The sequence below is a fragment of the Rattus norvegicus genome, chromosome 3 (assembly GCF_021556685.1).
Source record: "Rattus norvegicus strain SHRSP/BbbUtx chromosome 3, alternate assembly SHRSP_T2T, whole genome shotgun sequence".
Taxonomy (NCBI): domain Eukaryota; kingdom Metazoa; phylum Chordata; class Mammalia; order Rodentia; family Muridae; genus Rattus; species Rattus norvegicus.
Window position 1 is genome coordinate 42,039,963 of NC_141536.1, and position 23,620 is coordinate 42,063,582.

Consider the following 23,620-nt stretch of genomic DNA (forward strand, 5'->3'; position numbering starts at 1 on the left):
TCAGCATTTTCTTCCAATTTACTAATAGTCAAGGACAGTTAAATTTTTGCATATGGAATTTTGATGTGTATTGAACATGTTACTAATACACATTTCTCTTTAGCGCATTCTAAGAGTTTTTTTTTTTAATTTTAAGTGTTAAAAAAATTTTTTTAATTATTGTTTACCATAGGTCATGCCCTGGGTTAAGGAAGAGAGTGGGGGAGGTGGGAGGTTAACAGCATGCCCTAAAGGACTTTTTTGCCCAATAGGTACAAGGGTTAGTGTGTTACAACAAGCACGTTTGAATACAGGCTGCTGGAACACCAAGGTGAGCCGTTGCTTCACCCAGCTAGGGCTGGGGACAGAGAATCAAGGCATATTGGGCTGGGACCCGGAAAAGCTTCTTTGCAGCCAGTTCTGCCATTGTCAGACAGCCAGGAAAACCACACAGCAGCCGGGGAAACCGCGGCAGCCCTCGCCCACCAGACCAGACTGGCATGGAGTGTCTCGCCTGCCCCCTCCTTGTCAGCGGCTTCTGTCACTCCCACTCTCCATCTGGAAGAGACTCCCAGCTTGCCGCCCACCCCATCGCCACCTCCGGTGTCCCAGTCACCAGCCTCCATGGGCGGCCCTAGGGAATGTTCAGTCCTTTCTCCTGGACTGCAAAGAAGGGCTCCGAGCCTCCTGGACCTAGGCTGCCTGTCTGGTCACCCGGCCATGTAGGGCACTGCAGAACAACTCTTTGTCCCCACCTGGCAAACTCCAGGCTCTGCTTTGTCTCTTACCTCAGAGCCCAGCCAAGGGGACTTACTCTAGAGATGGGATGGTTTGGGGGCATCTGGGTACCACCTAGTGGCTGCTAAGGCAATATGCAGGTTACTGGGCCACTTTTTACATGGTGGCCTCTACTCAGATCATGAACAATAAAATCTCATATCCCAGATTTCCCTTGGTTGAAACTTTAGAATCCCACCACTGCAGTATGAGCCGCATGTGCTTTGGAAAACCGTCCCCCTCGGTTATGTCCCCAACCAGGCAAGGTGGGACATTCATCTCAGAAGCAAGGATGGATGGTCTAAGTCCAAGATCAAGGGATTATCTTGGAAATTTTCAAATCCCAAAACTTAACTATCCTTTAGAATGTTAAATTTATTTCAATTTCCTATTACAAAATTTCCCAGTAAAGGCTCTGTCAGAAGTAGGGTACAAATCCCCCCTCCCCTTTTTTGTCAGCTTATACCTTTATTTTGCTTTACCAAGACTTGGAGAATAGTATATATTTCTTTAAAAAAAAAAACTATTACAGAGCAGTAAAAATTTATCATATGTATTCTTTAATTGATGAAAAGTTGTTGACTACAATTATACCAGTATACAATTTTAATATTGGGTTTGAGAAAGCTGGCATCCAATACTAAGTCACTGATAGAGACCAGAAGAAAATTAATGAATCTTTGCCTTGCTTCAAAGAAGAAATTAAAATTGTAAAGAGGAGGCAAATGATCGATTGGTAATTAATTGTTAAATTCCAGGGCTGAAGGAAGGAGTCCTCAAGAGTTCTCAGGGGCTCACTTATCGAAATGTTCACCCTAGGAATGTGATGGAGACATCACAGTCCACATGTACACCTCTACAATGATCAGATATGATAAAGAGTAGATGAATTGAGAAGGAGCAGAGAGCCCTCTGAAGGAAGAAATGATCTCGGTAAAATGAATGACGAGGGAAATGTCTTAGGGTTTTACTGCTGTGAACAGATACCATGACCAAGGCAACTCTTATGAAGGACATTTAGTTGGGGCTGACTTACAGGTTCAGAGGTTCAGTTTATCATCAAGGCGGGAGCATGGCAGCATCTGGGTAGTTATGGGGCTGGAGGAGATGGGAGTTCTACATCTTCATGTGAAGACCTGTAGGAGAAGACTGACTTCCAGGCCGCTACAGTGACACACCTACTCCAACAAGGCCATACTTAGCCCAACTATTACTAGTTCACACCTCTAAGTAGTGCCACTCCCTGGGCCAAGCATATTCAAACCACCACAGGAGGAATTGAAACAGGAAAAATAGGGCAAGCGATTAGAGAAAAGTGTGTGTGTGTGTGTGTGTGTGTGTGTGTGTGTGTGTGTGTGTGTGTGTGTGCATGTGCTGATCCTGCAGCTCCTGGCCCTATCTGCAAAGAAGAAAAGGTAGGAGTGGGAGCTGATGAGTGGGAGGTGAACTTCTTAAATCCGTAATTAAAAAAAATACTTCTAAAAATACAATTCTCAGACTTCTAGGGATGATCACAGTCACTTTAGAAGATGAAGTTACATGGCTTCTCCTGGATCCTCTGTCTATCAATGTATCACTCAACATAATAACTGCCCTTGCCTAGAGATGCACAGGCAGGAGAACTGAGAGAAAATGGAACTCTTCCGATGCTCAGACTTTGTCTTAGCTGGAGAAAATGGAATAGCCTGTCCTACCTAGATCCTTTGATAAAAATCAATGTAAAACAAAAGTAATCAGAAGGGGAAAAAACTAACAGACAAAGACCCCAGTCTTCCTGGCTGTGTTGAGTTCAACTTGATCAGAATTTCACCAGATTTATTACTAAAGACTGTGTGCCTTGAAAAACTCTCTACTGGTGATTGAATTCCTGAGCCCCTCTTAGACCAGCCCTGTGGCCTGGATGGGTACCGTTCCTCTCTAAATAGGTCTTCCATGCTGCTGATAAGGAGGTAAGTCATCCCACAGGGTTGTTTTGAAGATTAAATGGTACAGACAATATATTTTGTGTGTCTCAGATAATAAAAACTTTACAACTCTAGCTCCCATCATAACAGACAATGGAGTCCAGCTCTTTGGTCAAGACCCAAGCCTCACTCCTTAAAATACAACTTTCAGAGTTCGGCAAATCTTTCTAGTTTTGATTGACTCTTGCTTTTAGAGCCATACTACCATAAATGAAATAAAACCAATGATTCGAAAACAACAGCAAAACAGTAACACTGGGGTATGATCAGAGGGTAGAAATATCTGGAAAACTAACTCTCATACCCAGTACTATTCCAAAATTTCTCCTTCTCAATTAATTGGCTTCTTTTTTAGATTTTACAAACATTTCCACAGAATAATGAGCAAAGTATATGAACAAAAAAAGAAAAACTGCCAATAATATGGAAAATTAATCCCATTAACATTCAAGGAAGAAAGCAAATTCAAAGATCTAATCTTAATGTCAAACTGAAAATGACTTTATAAATTATAATAGCTATAAATTGATGGGAACTTAAGGCTCAGAGATCATTGCAGAGGGGGAGGCAAAAAGATTGCAAAAGACAAAGGAACAGGAAGTTTGCTCTAACAGTGTGTCTTCCTAGAAATGCCAGAGTAGCTACACCAATAAAGTCTCGCCCACACAGCTGCCAGAACATGGCCTGAACAATGGCAAGACCAGTAGACCAGTTAACCTGGAGCAGGGAAGTGTGAGGAGGACTCCACCCTAAACAGAGAACTGCAAGACACAAGGGAGATGACGAGAGCAGGAGAAATGGTCTTCCCCAGTGAAGAGCATGCCGATTGTTTTTGCAATACCAAATGGGCAGCCCTGAAAACACACATACGAGTAACATTTTACAGACACAGAAAGTTATATTTATATATTTGGGGATATATAGATATAGACATAGATAGATAGATAGATAGATAGATAGATAGATAGATAGATAGATAGATAGATAGATAGATGGATGGATGGATGGATGGATGGATGGATGGATGGATGGGTGGATGGGTGGACGGGTAGGTGGATGGGTAGATGGATGGTAAAGATGATAGAGATACAGATAGAAATAGATGATATAGAGATAAAGATGATGATAGAGATAGAAAATATATAGAGATAGCTATAGATGTGTGTATATGTACGTGTGTGTACCTGTATGTGTACATGAACATGTATATGTATGCTATGTATAAACAACAATTAAAAAAGCTGGCTATGAATTTGAAAAAGACCAAGGTAATGGTACATGGAAGGAGCTGGAGAGGAAATGGAGAGGGCAATGGTATTATATTATAATGTTAAAAATTAAAAACATATATTTAAATGTGGGGACAGTGATGGATAAAATATAATCTTCCTATCCTGGTCAATTAGGAAAACTGCCGAATCCTAAAATATTGGTTAATTTTGAGATTGTGTGTAGAGCTCTTCTCTGAGTTTATTTGGAATTTCTTGTCATTCATAAGGCGAAAACACGGAAACAGGTAAAATATTCTCAAGTCAAAATATTTGAAAAGATGTTGAAATGTAAATATTGCCATAGATTCTACCTTTTACTAGTGTGCAATTATCGTGGAACTGGTTGACTATAAATGTTTAAAAGGTAGAAAAAAAAAGGTAGGATCATCAAACATACATGCTGAAACAGAGACTATGAGGAAATATCTCCAAAGCACTGGTGTTCCCTGAGGTAGGAAGCTGAGCTTCAACACATTCCTCTGGCTCTCCATGCTGGACACATAACCGGACTGCAGTCGGAAATGGATACGATTTTGTTAAAGTCCTCCCTTGATCTGCCAAAGTATTTTGCTCACATGCAGGAACCCAAGATGTGATGGGGATGCCTTCCTTCGGCTGTGCTGAAGGTCTTGTGTAATAGCCTTGATGGCAGTCGGGGTGAGCACCCACAGGCCCTGCTGCCATGCTATACCACCCTGCAATGATCACGATTCTCTTTTCAAGTCCCAGAACTGAACTCCAAAATCATTCGAGCCTATTGGGTGCAGGGCTGTCCATGAACTATCCAGATAGATGATCATTCCCAATTTCTCCCTTTCTCTTTGCAAACTTCTCTAATAATGCAGGCACAAGCCAACTGTCAGCATAGCCTGAGAGGTCATCCTCTTGTCCTTGCAATTGTCCAGGAGAGGATTAGGACAGACCTGGCCACTTTCCTGACTACAGAAGATAATCAAGAAAATGCTGACTGCCTACTGCATGCATAGTAATAGAGTGAACGAGAGGACCACTAACCTGACTCAGCAAAATTGGGCTTGTTAAATGCATTCCCGAGACTGCAGATACAAGCAAAAATCTCCATAAGTAAGCCTTACGGTAGAGTTAATGGGGCAAGGGAACCCATGAGCTCATAAGTGTTCCCTCCCCTGTTAAACCGAATGCTTTCATTTTTAAAGGGACACAGAGCAACACTACAATCACAAAGAACTTTGCCTATGTATGGATAAGGCTTCTGCATTGCAGTCTCCTTTTCCTAATGGCACATGCTACTATATGCTAACTAATTAAACGTACCGCAGAATATCCAAGATTGATTTCTGGTTTTCTTTCTACTTTGTGCCATTTTATAGTGAAGACTCTACACGGAAAAAGTAATATATGCAGAAAGTATTTACTTACAAAGGAACTTCTCTGGTAAAATTAAATCAATTATTTATGATTAAAAATATTTTGTTTAATTAATATCACAAATGCATATGGCAAAAATAGTAATATAGCAAGAATTAAAATGAAAATTACATCTCCCTGGTCTCCTTCCCAGAGGCATCGTTTAGACCAATTGGATTTTTCTCTTTCCGATACTCACTTAAGACCGTAACATTGACAGCATACTACTGTCTCTGAATATGGGGTTTGAAACAGTCCAAAGCTCTGATTTGTGTAGATTCTAAATTTCTATGCACTCGTCATTTGGGAGGGAGAGTCGGGTGTACTGAGATGGACTCATCCCTTCTACTGTACACAATTGGATAGTGGCACCTTAATTCCCTCCTGAGGTCTCCTCCTTCAACATAACACCTGCGTCTTCCTACCCAGCTTCTGGCAAGCAGTGATGTGTCTGCCTTCTCCACAATGCCAAGGAAATGCAGCCTTCTAAGACCATTTTGTTTTCTTTTGTTTTCACATTGCCTAAGGCGTTTCACGTCTAGAAGGCCTTGGATTTCTAGTGGAGAGATGAACACATTTGTATATTCACTCAATAGTTAAAGGATGTCTGAATTTCTTCTGTTTTTGATGGATTTAAATATCTTTTACAACAAACATGAACAACATAAACATCTTCATGTGAAACAAATATTGCTTCTCTCTTCCAATTATAAGACAGTGGAATTGCTGTGTTGTATAGAAAGTGAACGCTTACGTACATTACCAAAATCTTTTCCAAAACCATTGCAACACTTACATTCTAATCAACAATATACAAGCATCCCAGATACTTATAGCTTTGAAAAAGTTCTTATTGGACTCTATACTATTAAATTATAAACATTCTTTACATATACCAGATCCAAGTGCTTTACCGAGTGACTACATTTTTAGTTTGGATGATTTCTAAGCTATAATTTGTGAGTGTATGGTAATTTGAGAATTCTAGGAAATGTTGACTATGCTAAGTTGCTAAGTTCCGAAGACGTCAGCGTTTGCTTTTAAAGTTTGTCTGTAGTTTAAATTATATTGTTAGGTACTTGGTGTATTCTGACAGTTTCAGACATGAAGCTATGCTTTCAGGATTTGGTCTGATTTGGTTTGATTTACTGATGACCAGACAGTCCAGCATCATTTGTTTTAAAAAGGTTCTTATTTTCTTTAGAAACTTATCTTCTTTAGAAACATTTTATTCCATTCATATACTCAGTGCATGTGTGTGTGTGTGTGTGTGTGTGTGTGTGTGTGTGTGCATGTGCATTTGTGCATGTCAGTGCGTGCATGTGTGTGCATGTGTGAAGTTTGAGGACAACTTACCGGAGTCTGCTCTCCCTTTTGACCATGTAAGTCCCAGGAATCAAATCAGATCATATAGGCTTAGATGCTTCTATCCATGGAGATATCCAAACTGGCCCTCCATTAAATTATATGGCATCTCTAACAGGTGAATCATGTGTGAGGTTATACCTCTCCTCTAGTCACTTACATATCCTTTTAAAATTGTATTTATTTATGCATATGAGTGCTCTGTTTGCATGAGAGCACCAGATCTCATTGTAAATGGTTGTGAGCTACCATGTGGTTGCTGGGAATTGAACTCAGGACCTTTGGACAGTGTTCTTAACCGCTGAGCCATCTCTCTAGCCTTAATTACACATTCTTAAATACTGTACTTTGCTGATGTTTGTTCTTATAGTGCAGGGGTCATACCGAGGGTCACCCGTAGACAAATAACATATTACCAAGCATCATCCTCAGTCAGCTATTATTGTAAGAACTGAAGCCTTGGAATCAGGTATTATACATGTTCTAACTTTGTTCTTTCCTTAAAATGTAGATATTCGTGGTTGTCCTGCTTTAAATAAAAATGGATCCTATAATCTCATATATTTTAATGCTTGGTTCCCAGTAGGTGGAATTGTTTGAGAAGGATTAGGAGGTATGGCCATCTTGAAAAACACATAGGCTTTGAGGTTTCAAAAGCCCATGCATTTCCCAGTTAGCTCTCTATGCATCATGCTTGTGGACCAGATGTAAGCTCTCAGCTACTGCTTTGTAGATGAAAATGCAGGCATGACCTGGCGACTAGAATACCTGGCACACTGCATGCCTACTAAGAAGCATGGCATCCCATGCTCCTGAAGTCAGAACACTGAATTCTGAAGTAACATAAGTAGCAGGTAGCTGGTCTGTGGAGGAGTCTGTACTCTCCACACCTCCTTTAACGAGCCTCTTCTGCATAGAGACCCTGATGGCATGATCACTCACCAACCAGTGTGATGCTTCTACTGTGTGAATGCTTGTTCACATGCAATAAAGCAGATGCTGTCCCCTGAAAGTGTCTCCAGAATGGATAGTGAAACTATCTCCAAGTCCTTTACCAAGCCATGGGCCTTGCTGTCATGTCACAGGACCACCCTTGAACAGCTCTAGTATCAGGCCAGTGTGTATGCTGCCATGCTCAGTGATGATGGCCATGAAGCTCTCTATTCTGTGTCTTGCCCTGGTCATGGTGTCTTATCAAAGCAATAGAAAGGTAACTGCAATGAGTCTTCTTTTATCTTTCTTCATAAATTTTAGAAAATCCATCTGGCAAATTCTGTAAGAGTTTCTGCTAGGATCTTGGTTAGGATATGACCAGGATTATGTGAAATCTATGCAACAATCTAAGGTTAACTAACATATTAACAATGTGGACCACCAGGTATAGTGGCTCACGCCTATAGTCTCAGCACACGGAAGGGAAGGCTGAAATAGAGGAAGTCTAGCTTGACTACATACATAGAACCTCTCTCAACAAAACAAAAATGGATCAAAAATCTTACACAAGCCTCCCATTGTGAGAATACAGCGTAGACCTCCATTTATTTAACTCTTTAAGTTCTCTCAACAGTGTCTGGTGGTTTAGCATTCTCGTCTGGGTTTTAGCTGTTATATTGATCTTCCATAGCTTGTTTTTACTGTAGTCTGCTGAAATGGTGATCCACAGTATTACATGCTTCTAGTGTCACATTGGACATTTCATTCCCAGGTTAAACCTCATTTTATTATAATTTATTGCCCTATTATTATTATTATTATTATTATTATTATTATTATTATTATTATGCTGTCCTTAACCTTGATAATATATTTTTTAAGATCTTATGCCTTCATGAGAGATATTTGTCATTTCCTTTTGTTTTGGCTTCTGAGTAATGTTGCTTCTATGAACAGAAAGCACTTTCAATACTTCAGTACTGGAAGCATTTATAGAGAACAAACGTCTTCCTAAAATTTAAGGGCCTAGAGTCCTCTTTGATAGAAGGATTTGGACACCATGAGTTTGCGTGCATCCCCTTTTAATTCTATCAATGTTTTATTTGCTTCTAAAGCTCTATAGCTGGATCCACAAACACTTAAAATTACTATGTCTTCATGACCAAGATATTCCTTCAATATTATAATTGGCCCTTGTAACATCCAATTATCAAAGTGTACAATATTTGTTACTAATATAGCTACCTCAGCTTTCTTATGATTAATATGTACACAAAACAAGTTTTTTCTACGCTTTTAGCCTATTTATTTTTATATTTAAGGTGTATTTTTTATATTCAGAGAGGGATTTTAAGAAATAATAAACAGCTGAGTATTGCATTTTCATACACTCTGATGCTCTTGTTTTTTTAATTGTTTTATTTAAACCATTTACATTTTGTAGTTGTTGATATGACTGAATTAAGAACTAACATCTTGCTGATTGCATTTTGTGTTCATATCTGCTTTTCAGTGTCTTCTGTTTATTTCTGATTACATAACTTTATTATCAGCTAATAATCAGTGCAAAAGTATGAAAAGTCTACTGACATTTAAAGTTTGTTGGTCTCATGGTTATAAGTTGGTTACTTGACTTTAAAAACCTAAAATCAGAATGAAGTATAATGACTGTAGCTCAGATTTATGGGCCAGAATGGATTCTCAATTAGTAGTTTGTCCCAGTATGTTTAGCTGCCTCACTTGATCTCAAGCAATTGATTCGTTCAGTATTTTGGGCTTTATTTATTTGCATTATTGGTTTCTTATTTATATTGCTTTAAAATATCTTAAGTTGCTCTGTGTAAAGAGAATACATCTTAAATCACAGTATACTTAAATCACAGCATAACATATGTTCGAATAATATTATATCATTTTACATGTGGTTTAGAAAATTTAAATTTGTAAATTCCTGTTCCTCTTCCAATCTGATCTAAGGCTATTCTTGTACACTTACCTATGGACTTGGTATTCATTCACATAGACTTGTTACTATTTTTGCATTAAAGACTCAATGACCTTTTTGAATATTTATACTTAAGACAAATGTATTTTGTATTATATTTTATCATTCCTGTGGATCTTTGTTGATTCATCTCCAATATTCTGTCTGATGAATATTTATTTTATCTTTAAAAACATTTTAAAAGTGTGTTAAAGAGCAGGCCCATGGACAACAAATTCAGTTTTATTTCTTTAATTTTTTAAAAATTTCTTCTCTGCTTTAGAAGATAACATCAGGTGCTCTAAATCACGTGATCTGTACTTTAGTTGGGGGTTGTAGTCATGCTGAATCTTTGAGCATCCTACGTTTTCTGTGTCTCCTTTCAACACTACCAGGTATCGCTTCCCGGGTTTGAAGCTCCACATTTGAGTGCATATACATTTAGGATTAACATGTCTTCTTGGTGAGTACTAGCATTCATTACTGTGGAACTTTCCCATGTACCATCCCAATCTCTGACACGTGCATCGATTGCTAATAATGCAACCCACGTAAAGGAGAAAGGATGTACTCAATGTCATCATCTCGGAGGTGTTCATTTATGGTCACCTCGACTCATTGTTTGGGTCTGTTGCAAGATGAAATCATGGCAGAAGGGTGGGGCTCTTTCTGGCAGCCAGGAAGATCAAGTGAAGAAAGTCAGGAACACTCCTAGTGGTCCATTTTATCCACTCATAATCTCCCTTCACAGTTTCAACTCATCCTGATAATCCATTCAATGATGAACCCATCAAGGCTTTAGTCCATTCATCAGGTCAGTAGCCTCACCATCCAATCACCTTCCAATAGCACCACCAGTTGAGGACAAAGTTTTGAGGGTGCACTTCAGATCTAAACCACAACAGATTGAGAATTTTTTTTAACTTGCTATAATTATATGTGACTTGTTTTCTGCTTTTCATAGCTTATGATTATGGTGCATGATAATTCTTCTACATGTGTAATGCATCTATTTTATTCAGATTTTTTCTGAATCCTACCAATTAAAATATGAGCTATCTAATGGTGTAGGTTAAAGAAGGAAGATATACTTGTCATTCTCTTTGGTCTTCTGAGTTTCTGTGATTAGTAATTTGAAGTCTTTCTTGACATCTGAAACAATTATTAACTGATAGTCCTTCAATCCCATTTATACATGGATGATACTAAGTACTGCCTGGCACCTTGGGTGTCCTGTTTTACTTCTCTGGGCCTTTTTCTCTCTATGCCCTGATACCTTTGGTTTTAGTATAATTACTTTAATAACAGTATAATTATATTATTTTACTGTAATTACTGTCTTCAAATTTATACTTTCTCTAGATGTGTCCAATCTGCTGAAGATCCATCAAAAATATTGGTTCCTGTTCTTCATGTCTAGTAGTTCTTTAAGCTGAAGAATCACATCAGTTCATTCATTTGTTACCCTAGACTTTCATTGGGGTTATCTTACATATCTATATACCATTGCTAACATCATCATCATGTCTAAATCTGCTTCATATGTCATTTTAGTTGATATAAGTATACTCTTTATAAATCTAGCCATGTTATCATAAGGTCTTTGTGTTTAAAGTAGGGTATGTTGGGATGAAGAGGGAAAGGTAAAGTAAGAAGACGGAAGTAAGAACATAAAAAGTGTGGCTAAAATATCACCATGTTGATTGAAAATGAACATTGAATTAAAAAACAATAGATTTACAGAAACATAAAAAACTAATTGAAAAGCAAAATTAAGAAATCAGTAAAGTAACACTAAAAGTAATACCAGCTCTACAGAAAGGAATAAAGAAAAACAAGAAAGACAAAAAGAAGATAGAATGATTAATACCTGTCTCAGTTAGTATGCTAAGTATAAGTGGGACACTGACTAATTATAGTCAGATGTGTGATTTGACAAATGGCTAAAAATCAAGAACCAAGTACATACTGAAGGATGTGCTAATACCATAGCTCACGGAGCTCGTGATAATAAAATCACAGAGAAGGATGGAACTAGAAAATATCATCCTGACTGAGGTAACCCAGTCACAAAAGAACACACATGGTATGCACTCACTGATAAGCGGATATTAGCCCAAAAGCTCGGAATACCCAAGAAACAATTGACAGACCACATGAAGCTCAAGAAGAAGGAAGACCAAAGTGTGGATGCTTCAAGTCTTCTTAGAAGGGAGAACGAAATACTCATGGGAGGAAATACAGGGACAAAGAGTAGAGCAGGGACTGAAGGAAAGGAAGCCCCACTTGGGGATCCATACCACATGCAGCCACCAAACCCAGTCACTATTGCTGATGCCAAGAAGTACATGCTGACAGGAGCCTGATATGGACGTCTCCTGAGAGGCTCTACCAGAGCCTTACTGAGACAGACGAGAATGCTTGCAGCTAATCATTAGACTGAGCACAGGAATGCCAATAGAGGAATTAGAGAATGGACTGAAGGAGCTGGAGGGGTTTGCAACCCCATAGGAAGAACAACAATATCAACCAACGAGAACCACCCTCCCTCTACTCCAGAGCTTCTGGGGACTAAACCACCAACCAAAGAGTACACATGCTGTGACCAATGGCTCCAGCCAATATGTAGCAGAGGGTGGCCTTGTCTGACATCAATAGGAGGAGAAACCTTTGGCCCAGTGAAGGCTCGTTTTCCCAGTGTAGGGGAATGCCAGGGTGTTGAGGTGGGAGTGGCTGGGTGGAAGTGCAAGCATCTTTATAGAAGCAGGGAGAGAGGGGAAAGGGGATAACATTCGAAATATAAATACATAAAACACCTAACAAAATGGTGGTGAAAAAAATATACACAAACATTAAACATCATGACATTATCATGGCTGCATCAAGATAATATTACTGGCAGACTCTACCACTGAACTACATAAAAAGACTTACCTTACAGTAAAAAAAAAGACATCAATATTAAATGCATATCTGTACAATTATAAAATTGAAATAAAATTTGACAAAACTAAAGCTGGGAAGACAAGGTGGCTGAGTGAGTAGGGCTGTCTGCTGTCAAGCCTGACAACCTGGTCCCTATCATGACCCATATAATAGAAGGAGAGAACCACATCCTGCAAGGTGCCTTCTGAAGTCAACACACAATGCAATGCACATAAGTGTGCACACCACAGACACACACAGAGAGACACACAAATTAATAGTAGCAATAATAACAATGTTTAAGAAAGAACTAAAGAAAAAAACTAGACAAATTCTCAACATATTGGAAAAGTTTTAACACAGTTTTCTCAGTAAAAATATACAAAATTTGAACAATACTACCAACAAACTTAATCTAAGTGGCTGTTACAAATCAGAATTTACATAGCCAAAACCTATCTACAGAAAAAAAATAAAATACCAGATGTCATTGAGAGTCTAGCATCACAGAATGCCTGGAGAGGCACATGAGGCAGTCTACCATTGTGAAGTTAATCATTAATATTTTTTAAAGACTGGGTGAGTGCATTTCTCAAAATGAATACCCAAGAATATCATATATAAATATTTGATCACAGGAGAAAAATGTGAACAAATGTTGAACTGTGTATAATATTCATACCGAAGTATTTAGAAGGAAGCATGATACTGTCTATACGTTCCTTACAAACACATAAAAATGACATACATTAATAGAAAAAGGGTGATCAAATGGGTCAGCATTTGAAAAACTAAAAAAGCAACCAATAATAAAAATGGGGTTAGAAAGTGGATGAGCAGTATCCGTAAAGCTGTTAAACTTTATGTTCTATAACATTCTTGGGCACACACCCAAAGGATGCTCTAACATTACAACAAGAACACATGCTCTACTATGTTCAAGACAGCCTTATTTATAATAGCCAGAAGCTGGAAAGAACCCAGATGCCCTTCAACAGAGGAATGGATACAGAGAATGTGGTACATCTACACAATGGAGTACTACTCAGCTATCAAAAACAATGACTTCATGAAATCCATAGGCAAATGGATGGCACTAGAAAATATCATCCTGAGTGAGGTAACCCAATCACAAAAGAGCACACAGGGTGTGCATTCACTGATAAGTGGATATTAGCCCAAAAGCTTGGATTACCCAAGATAAAATTTATAGACCACACAAAACTCAAGAAGGAGGAAGATCAAAGTGTGGATGCCTCAGTCTTTCTTAGAAGGGGGAACAAAATGCTCACAGGAGAATATATGGAGACAACGTGTGAAGCAGAAACTGAAGGAAAGGCCAACCAGAGACTGCCCCACCTGGGGATCCATCTCATATACAAGCACCAAATCCAGTCACTATTGCGGATGCCAAGAAGTGCAAGCTGACAGGAACCTGATATAGCTTTCTCCTGAGAGGCTGTGCCTGAGCCTGACAAATACAGAGGCAGCAATGGTTCTGAGCATAGGTCCGCAGTAGAGGAGTTAGAAAAAGACTGAAGGAGCTGAAAGGTTTGTAACCCCATGGGAAGAACAACAATGTCAACCAACCAGACCCCCGGAGCTCCCAGGAACTAAACCACCAACCAAAGAGTACACATGGTGTGACCCATGGCTCCAGCCACATATGTAGCAGAGAATAGCCTTATCTGGCATCAATGGGAGGAGAAGCTCTTAGTTCTATGAAGGCTGGATGCCCCAGTGTAGGGGAATGACAGGGCAGGGAGGAGGGAGGGAGTAGGTGGGTGGGTGGGAGAGCACCTTCATCAAAGCAGGGGAAGTGGGGAGGGAATGAAGGGTTTGCAAAGGGGAAACCAGGAAGGGGAATAACATTAGAAATGTAAGTGAAATAACCAATTAAAAGAAGAAGAATGGATGACAGTAACAGCACAAAGACAAAGAGAACTAAAGCACACAATGAAGTTCTTAAACTACGGTCATTTAAAGATGGAGGCAAGAATGTTTGAGGCAATAGCCAAAAAACAAAGGGATACAGCTCGTAAATTAATAGCGGAAGTAATATGTAATAACTGTCCTTGGTCCAATATATTGGTTGAAGGCAAGGAAAAAAAAAGCAATGAACGCTTATCTTTTTAAAAAACAGACAGCTTTAAAGCAAACCACACTGATAAATACATTCAACACATATGTTCTATAAACCCCAGTTAAAAGGCAAGTAGGTAAGAATGAGAAAGATTCACCCATACGCTTACTGCAAAAGAAAAAAGTCCAACTTTAAATACAAAGCCACACATAAGATAACAGGCAAGTGGAAAAATCTGTAAAATGCAGACGTTCCCTTGGCCCTAGAACGTTATCATTGCTATCCTAATAGTTTTGCTAAATTGATCTAAAAAAAAAAAAATCGACTCTAAGAATAGTAGGACTACATGGACAGGGTCGACTTCAAAGCAAATACTATTATTGCCAATTATGAACAGTGTGTCATCTTAATAAATATATCCATAGATAAAATAGATTTCCCAATATGTATCAAAAAAGACATCATATGGGCTGGAGAGACAGCTCAGTGGTTAAGAGAATTGACTCTTCAAGATGTCCTGAGTTCAATGGCCCACACCCATTCATAACTCCAGTGCTAAGGGATCTGATGCCCTCGTCTGACCTCCATGGGCACCTGGCACCCGTGTGATACCTGGACACGAATAGTGGCAAAATGCCCGTGCACGCAGAACTATAAAATACAGTTCAGAAAGAAGATATAATAATTCGATATGTGAGTGGATTCAATATCAAAACTTGAAATCCAAAAAGCCAAATCTGGGAAAGCTGGAAATACAAGTAGACAATTACACAGGTAAATCAGAGAATTCAACACTCCTTTAATAACTGAGAGAGCAGGAGAGAAAAATTCAGTAAGATACGCAAGGTTTGAATAGCACTGTCAAGCAGCCGGAGCCAATGTGTTTTTACAGAACCTGCCGCCCATGCCAATCCTCTCCTGCATTCCCACCAGGTTAGACACATGGTGACCTATAAAACAAACACAAAGTCAAATAATTGAAACCATAAAGGTTGTGGATTTCCTTTAACCCAACAATAGAGTTAAATTAGAGTTTAATAAAATCAACAACAGGTTGTCTGTTTTTCTATATCGGCCCCCAAAAATTAACAAGAAAATGAGAAAATATTTTGAATCCAATCAAAGTAGAAGCATGACCCAGATTACACCATGAGGATGGACTGGAGCAGCGGCAGAGCCGGAAGCTTACAACTTTAAATATGTATGTTAAAAGAGAACAAAGGTCAAGAGTGAATGACTGAAGAAAGTATCAGTACACTGTAGTGGAGGGCAGTTTATAAATAAAGTTTTATTGAAATGCAGCAACACCTATCCATCTGTGCATTGTCTCTGGGTGCTTTCATTACTACAAAGGATGAATTAGAGAGTTGCAAAAGAGACTTTAGGACACGAATCCTGAAGCCAGAATGTATGGGATACTGTATAGATCCTATCGGGAAAAGCTGCCAATACTTGATCGAAGGTGAAAAAGAACTAATCAATAAAACCAATATCTATATATTTGCGATAAACCAACGAAATTGCTTAACTTCTAGTCAGATTCGCCAAGGTAAAAGGAGATGGAGTTCAAATCCCCAATGGCAGAAATGCGAAAGTGACATTGTGTGACAGGTGATGCGCTATTACAGAAACCTCTGTGCTGGTGACGAAACCCAAACTGTCTTGAGCCTGATTTACAATGCTCAACTCTTGATTTACAATGCTCAACTCTTGATTTACAAAGCTCAACTCTTGATTTACAATGCTCAACTCCTGATTTACAATGCTCAACTCTTTGAAAGAGGTCCAAGTACTTTACTGAGGGCAACATTCTGCACTATGCAAAAGGCAATGCCTTTTAGTAAAAATTTAGCTAGAGACCAGCCTTAGGAAATAGTTTTTCTTAACTAACTCCATTCAAGTACACACTTACTGTCCTACAAGGAATCCTTTGATTCTAGAGCTATTCTTTCATTCGTCCAGGTTTAGTACATTGTCCATTTCCTGGAAATACATATTGCAGACTGTAAGTGGAGTTTAAGTGAGAACACAGTCTTACTATAACTCTGAGAGCAGGCAAATGTTCAGAGCTGAATTTTTACTCTTGAAGAGTGTTAATGGGGGTGGTAGAGAAGAAAAAAAACACACGTCTAGGAGAGCAGGCCAGGAAAGTGTCATCAGATAGGACTGTGAAATGTAAGGAGCTAATACTTTTTAATATATTCTGGCTCTGTTTTAAAACAGCCTGTTTTTTTTTTTCAAAAAAACCATTCTAATCTGGATTACCACTCTCTCAATTACCATCTCTTGGATAAGTATGCATGTATGAAACATTTTGCAGCAGAATTACCATTTCCCAGGTCCTGATGGACTAGATTTTGTCTTGTCCTATTTTTGACCACACACACACACAGACACACACACACACACACACACACACACACACACAAAATCTTTCTTTAAATTAATCATGAAGTTATTTAAGACTTTTATTCAGCACACAGAGATGTGGCACCTATCACTGTCCTTGTGCCTTCCCATGAGATTAAGATGACAAAACAGACTTGAGGTCCGGGAGGGGAGGGCGGGGATGTGCGGTTCACCTTCAAAAATTTTGAGCCTTCTGATGGTATTTCTATGTGAAAAGTTTAATGAAAAACCAGATTGCTCTAATTTGGGATGGTATAAGTCATTGCAAATTTAAATTGTTTTAAAAAATAATAAGCAAGCTCTTGAGTCATACTGAATGATTCAGCCATGAATTCTTGAGAGGATTAATTTAAAACAGCTCCAAAGAGACAGTCAGGCCTACTCTCAGAAAGACAGAAGAGAATAACAGAAAAGGTAAGTGATTTTAGAGGGGGGGGAGTGAAGAATCAGAACAAGTAGATAACCTAGCTAGCCAATCAGAGCAGGGATGCGCAAGAGGGGAGGTGGCCATGTGGGCTTGGGTGGAGGTAGTCTTCTGAACACAGTTCACATTCTCACCATCTCCCTGTCCCTTTTCCTCCTTACGGAACTCCTAAGGGAAAGTAGACGTTTGCATTGTTCACATTCTAGGGAACCGCTGGGTAGCCCTCCTATTTTGAGATCCAACTCTCAAAACCAAGGAAGATGCAGAAGTCAATCTGAAATAAAATACAGGGAAAGCAAGTTCTGCCTCAGCATAGGGAAGATACTCAGCATCCCTTCCCACAGATCCAATGCCTATTCCTTACTTCAAGTCATTGTTGCCTATGTCCCTCATGATTACCCTGAGAGCTGCACTAATGGGGGGAGGGGTGCTGGGGGCCTTGGTCTATCTCTCCTATAGTTCCTGAATGTCAAATATTGATGGTCTTGAAAAGATATAGTGTCCAGGTCTAGGATTCTATGGTTCCTTCACTGGTTCATTGACTACCGACTTATTAAACATTTAGGAAGGTAGAGGATATTGGAGTTATGCTATGCAGTTAAAGTCTAAAGCAACAGGTTACAAAAGGTTATTTTTCCTTTGTTCTGCCACAGCCAGCCCCCTTTTCTAAGTCTTCTGGCTTAACCAAGGAAAGGGATTTGAGTCAAGATGATATTTAGGTTTTCCTAATATGATATATAATATGTATACATTATATGATACATAGTACTATATTACATGCTATATAACATAAAAGGGTCACCTTTATAATACTTAAGAGCATATCACATTATCTTAAAATAAAAATAAACCCTGAAGTTTTGATAACTGGCAGGAAATAAATCTTAATATACAGCATGCCAAAGCACAAAAAGATCCAGAAAAAAACCCCGAAGATGACGCAACGAGGTGTGGCACGCCATGCACTTTGTTCTCAGAAGTTTGGCTTTCTTGCTTTAGTTTATCGCTGACACTTGAAAATTCACTTTATCATTTGTCAAAATAAGTTATTTCCATATGGAAGCGTATATCTAGAGCCTAAGAATCCATGATTACAAGTCTGCATTCACAAAGGTGGGGTCAGTCAGCTGGTAACAACAGTCGTAGGTGGAGACTAAGCGGGAGCAAGAGCGAAATAGCCTCTGGATGCTATTTTTATACTCTGGCTCCTTTCCCAAAAGACTCGCAATACTTCTTTTAAATTGTGGCCCCAAACCACAAGTTGTGTTAGACAGAGCAGGTCCTATGGGGCTTCACAGTCTCCCTAGTCATGACCTTGTCTGATTCCCCAACCCCTAATGTTCTGATTTGCAACACACGACTGATTTGCAATAAGTTAGACAAGTATACGACTGAGAAAAGTAAGTCAGTTGGGTGTTTCCTGCCTGGAAGAATTTCTCCTAAAAGAGACAACACAAAGGATCATTCAAAAGGAAAATGCCCTCGCAAGGTAACATCAACAAATAACAATCACTTTCAAAAGGCTGCAGATTTGCGTGAAACCAACCTTTTTGATTCAACAGTCACTTCCAGCCTCGCCCAGCCCCAGAGAATTATGTTTGCCTCCTCTGCATAGGTTCTTATGTTGAGATATTCAAAATTACATTGGAAGAGGCTAGAGTTGCTTCTGGCCACACAGAAGCAGGGGAACTTCCTGTTCAGAGAGCTCACAATGACCTATCTTGAGATGCAACCTGGGACAGAGGCAAAGCCAGAACAAAAGTTCTAAGAGACCTGACACAGAAAATAGGTCTGCTCTGTTCTTTCAATAAAAAAAAAAAAAAGCCAGGAATATGACCACCGAGAATTCATATTATCGCAGTATTTCTTTCTCATGAGCTGAAAGTTAAAGTCAGAGAGTTCCCAGTTAACTGAAATTTATACCAAAAAAATTACTTTGTTTGTTTGTTTGTTTTTGTTTTGAAGACAGGATTTCTCCAAGTAGCCCTGGCTGTTCTGGAACTCATTCTGTAGACCAAGCTGGCCCCGAAGTCATAGATCTGCCCACCTCTGCTTCCCAAGTGCTGGGATTCAAGGTGTGCGCCATCCCTGGCCATCATAGAAACGGATTTGTAATACGTGTTTGTGTGGTGCTGTATCAGTGACACATGAAGACTAAAAATTTATTCATTATTTATCTGAAACTCAGTTTAACTGGGCCTGCACTTCGTTTACTAAATTTGAGGCCCTGCCACATCTTTCAAAATTATCTGCAAATGGCTTTGGCTCAGTTTTATTTTTACCATCAGCCCAGACATGCCCTCTAAACTCCAGACCCTTAAAATCAATTTCTTTCTTAAGATGTCCTCTTTAGTGTCTAATGGGCAATTTAAAACTCAACTGAATCATCACCTCCATTAATCCACAACTTAGCGACTGCTACCTACAGCTGCCCCTTCCTCTCCCTAGACTACATCCTCCTGTAATCTGTACCACCCCTGGCAAATCAATTGCTTGAGTTAAAGAATTAACTCCTTAGCCACAGTGCTCTGCTGCTTCAAATATTTTTATATGTTTTTGCATAACTTTATATGACTTTGCATCCCTGAGACTAGGCAAAAGCCTTGGGCAGCTCAGATGATGAAGAAATATGCCCCAAGGGTGCCCACGCATTTCTCCTCTGCCAGAGAGATCTCTTCCCTGGAACCAGAGAGGCTCTTGCCACATTTGTACCCACCAACCAATAAATGATTGTGCCTAAAGAAGGACAAAGGTGTCAACAGCTTCTGCATTTGTTAGCTCGGCCCAGGTTTTCTCTTTCCCTCCCAGAAGCACCTCTGGGACCCTCTGTGAACTGCTAACTCCTGCCTGGGGAGTCTGGGGGACATCTCATCACCTGATACCCTCAGCCCCATAGCGGTTATTAAAGGAAACACAGCTCTGTGCTTCTGGAGAGATGCCTCTTTTACTGACCAAAGGACAAAGGAATGGAGTGGCATCAGAAGAGAACGCACAAGATGTAACCCTGCAGGATCCCGGTGCAGCTCAGAGCGGAGGATCCCAGGGCATTCTTTCTTTGCTTGATCTGAACAAGGAGTGTTGTAAATGCTCTGAGGCATCATCCTGTCAGACAGGGAGGTGTCTAAAGAGCCAAATAACAAGAGGAGCCTTTTTAAACAATCTGTATAGATCAGTGAGCAGTGTTTCTAAGACACTGCCAGCTGTTATGTCTCTGGGATGCTCAGAGGAACGATCAACTCTTCTGTGACTCCATGCCACCTCAAAGGCAACCAAGATGCCGGAGAGGGTCAGCCAAGGCAGAAACGGCCAACTACTTTACCATGTTTTCAGATATCCAGGGCCATTTTGGAAGCTGGTGCTTTCTGTAACACAGTCTCGCAATGTCTTCCTGTCCAGAACAACTTCCCATATAACTTGACAACCATGTCAAGTACACATTTGTAAATGCTCAGTAGGATTCATGACATAATTTACAAAGAGAGGCTAGAAAACATTAGAGAAATACACTTTAAATGTTGGGGAGGGAACTACCTAGAATCCTGTTATCAAAGCACCAAACAGGGCCTGAAGCCATGGTTCAGTGGCTAAAACACAGGCTACTCTTACAGTGGACTCAGGCTTATCCCCAGGACCCACATGGTAGCTTACAACCATCTGTAACTCAAATTCCAAGGGATCCAACACCCTCTTCTGCCCTCCTCAAGCACTGCCAAGCACATGGTATGCAATGACCTGCATGCACGCACACACACACACACACACACACACACAGAAGCATATGTTCAAAAAATATATAAATAGATATATAAAGAGGTCATCAAAGAATTATATAAAACCTGGGACAGATAATGTAAATATCAACACCTGTTGCTTATGTGGGACAAAAGTTTAAAAAAAAATCTGAAAATAATTGTATTGGAAAGAAAAGCTGGCCACAAAAAATTCAATTTTAATAAGTTAGCCACTATTTTGACACATTAAGCATTTTTCTATTATCTCAGTTTTTCCAAAAACAGTCAATCTTAAATGTAATATATATCATAATGCACAGATAATGCATTTAGTGTTTAAAGTTTTCATGCCCTGTCAAAAACCATATGGGGCATACTTTATTCTGTGGCTGTGCCTTAGTTTCTGTCATAAAACAAAACATACCTCTGTAGCATACATTAAAAAGTATAATCCTTTCTTTCTATTATCCCAAATTAAAAAAAAAGTGACTTGGTCAACCTAGAGAGACAGGTTCACAGGTAGGCAGTCACAACTGTGATACTTGAAAGCTACTTTGGGGTTTTTTTTTTAGTTTGGGTTGGTAAATTCTATTCGGTTGTCAAGAACACACATTCAGCATCCCAAGTTAGCAAAGTGCTCACCCATTTTCTAGGAGGACTTTGGCAGTCGACTTCGTTCGCATCGATGAATTTTCTAAACCCTGACTCCCCCCCCCCCCATCCTCCTGGCTGCAGTACAATAATCGCTTTCCTAAAGATGGCTAAAATGTTTTCATCCTCCAATTTTATCTCTTAATTCTTTCCAATTATCGCTTTTTAACTTGAATATTGTACTTGGTAATTCTCTCAGGCCATCTGAAATCTGTACATGACAGCAATCATACTACTCAAAACAAACGCTTGCACATGTCACCACGAGGAAACTACCCACCCTGAGTATAGCTATTAATGTCAAACAGATTGTCATCTGGAAAAAAAAAAAACAACAAAAAAATGCATCAAAATCAGCTTCGGACAAAGTACTGCTCTATGGAAAAACACCAGGGTTTTGGGGGTCTTTTATATGTACAAATGTCTTCCATGTCTGATTGAAATGTTTAAAGAATGACTTAGGGTGGGACCTGTTCCTGTTCTCTGAAATCCAGGGCAATGTTCGAGTATAGTTCCAGAGCAGACTTTTTTTTTTAAAGCAAAGATGCATTTGCCCCAGTTTCTAGTAAACATCGTAAAAGAAACGTTTGGATTCTAGCTCGGGTCGAGGACTCTATTTAGCCTATCGCAGCACAGACCTGTTATAAACGCTGGGACGCTTGCCATACCCCCACTTCCGGAAACTGAGTAAAAAAAAAAAAAATCATACCTCGAAAGCAACGTGCATTGCGAGCTACGCAGACTTAAACCCCCTTTCCTGTCTCCTTTGGCACCAATGGCCTTTGGAATATACTTCACCTCCGAAAACTCAGACTAAGTTGCCACCTCCTCCCCCACCCTGCGCCCACCCTTGTGCGTCTCTCTGGGGCTCCACACATTGCCACCCCCAGAGCGCACCTGCACTCCTCCAAGTCCCTGCAGTGTGAAATAGTGGCACCCAGCTCCCAGCCAAGCACGCACCTACAAATGCTCCCCTACTCCCTCTGCTGCAAACTGTCCTCGAATTAATCATCCACCTCAGTCCCACTCTCCAAGCCCCACGTCCCTGTCTCCTTTCCTCCCTTGATGATTTCGTCCCCCAAACACCTGTACACCTACCTAACCCTCCGGCTGCCAGACATCAGGTGCCCACGCTGCGCCCTGCCCCACGCGCTCTCAGCCCACTGCGTTTCCCCCACTAGGCTTCCCGGACAGCCACCTGGCCCAGAGTACCTTCTGTCACCTCTGATCACCCGCAGACCGCCCCCACTGCCACCCCCACGAGCTCGGGAAAGAAACACCCACGATACCTGCCGCAAGGTCGGAGGCCAGTGCCACCAGCAGGAGGGCCAGGCTCAGTGCGGAGCGGCGCGCTGGGGTCATGGCCACCCCGCGGCGGTGCAAGGCTTCGGGGTCCCAGAGCGCAGCCCGCAGCGCGGGCCGCTTTGAAGTTCCCGGGGCGCGGGAGGGGAGCGCAGCCGCGACACCCTTCGGAAGTGCGCGGTTGGCTCTAGTGGCAGCGGGCGCTCCCCTCCGCCGCCTCCCCCATCCCACGCCCCCCGCGGCTGGCGGCGCGCCGCTCCTGCCACTGGCCCCGCGGGCTGCCTCGAGGGACAGGGCCCGCCCCTGCCGCGCCTCCACCGACACCGCTGCCAGCCACCCTCCCAAAGGCGGGGCAGAAGACCGAGGGCGGAGGGGTGGCGGGGAGGTGACACCTCTTGTAGGCGAAGAGAAGCGGGCCGCGCCAGGTCCCTGAGAT

General features: G+C 40.6%; 1 protein-coding gene across 3 annotated transcripts in view; it reads right to left on the reverse strand.

Moving 5' to 3' along the window:
* Acvr1c (activin A receptor type 1C) overlaps positions 1-23,392 on the reverse strand; it is a 76,844-nt gene extending 53,452 nt beyond the window's left edge. Inside the window, exons 1-2 of one of the 3 annotated variants that reach the window (XM_087648212.1) lie at positions 23,172-23,376; positions 17,635-17,774 (exon numbers count right to left, since the gene is read on the reverse strand). Coding sequence is in view for 2 of the 3 variants with exons in the window: in XM_087648204.1 (XP_087504330.1) it covers positions 23,172-23,244 (73 nt within the window). In the remaining variant the exon portion in view is untranslated. Of the gene's footprint in view, positions 1-17,634; positions 17,775-23,171 lie in introns of all 3 variants that reach the window. The other 2 variants (XM_087648204.1, NM_139090.2) reach the window with 2 other exon arrangements.
* Positions 23,393-23,620: the final 228 nt, after the last annotated feature.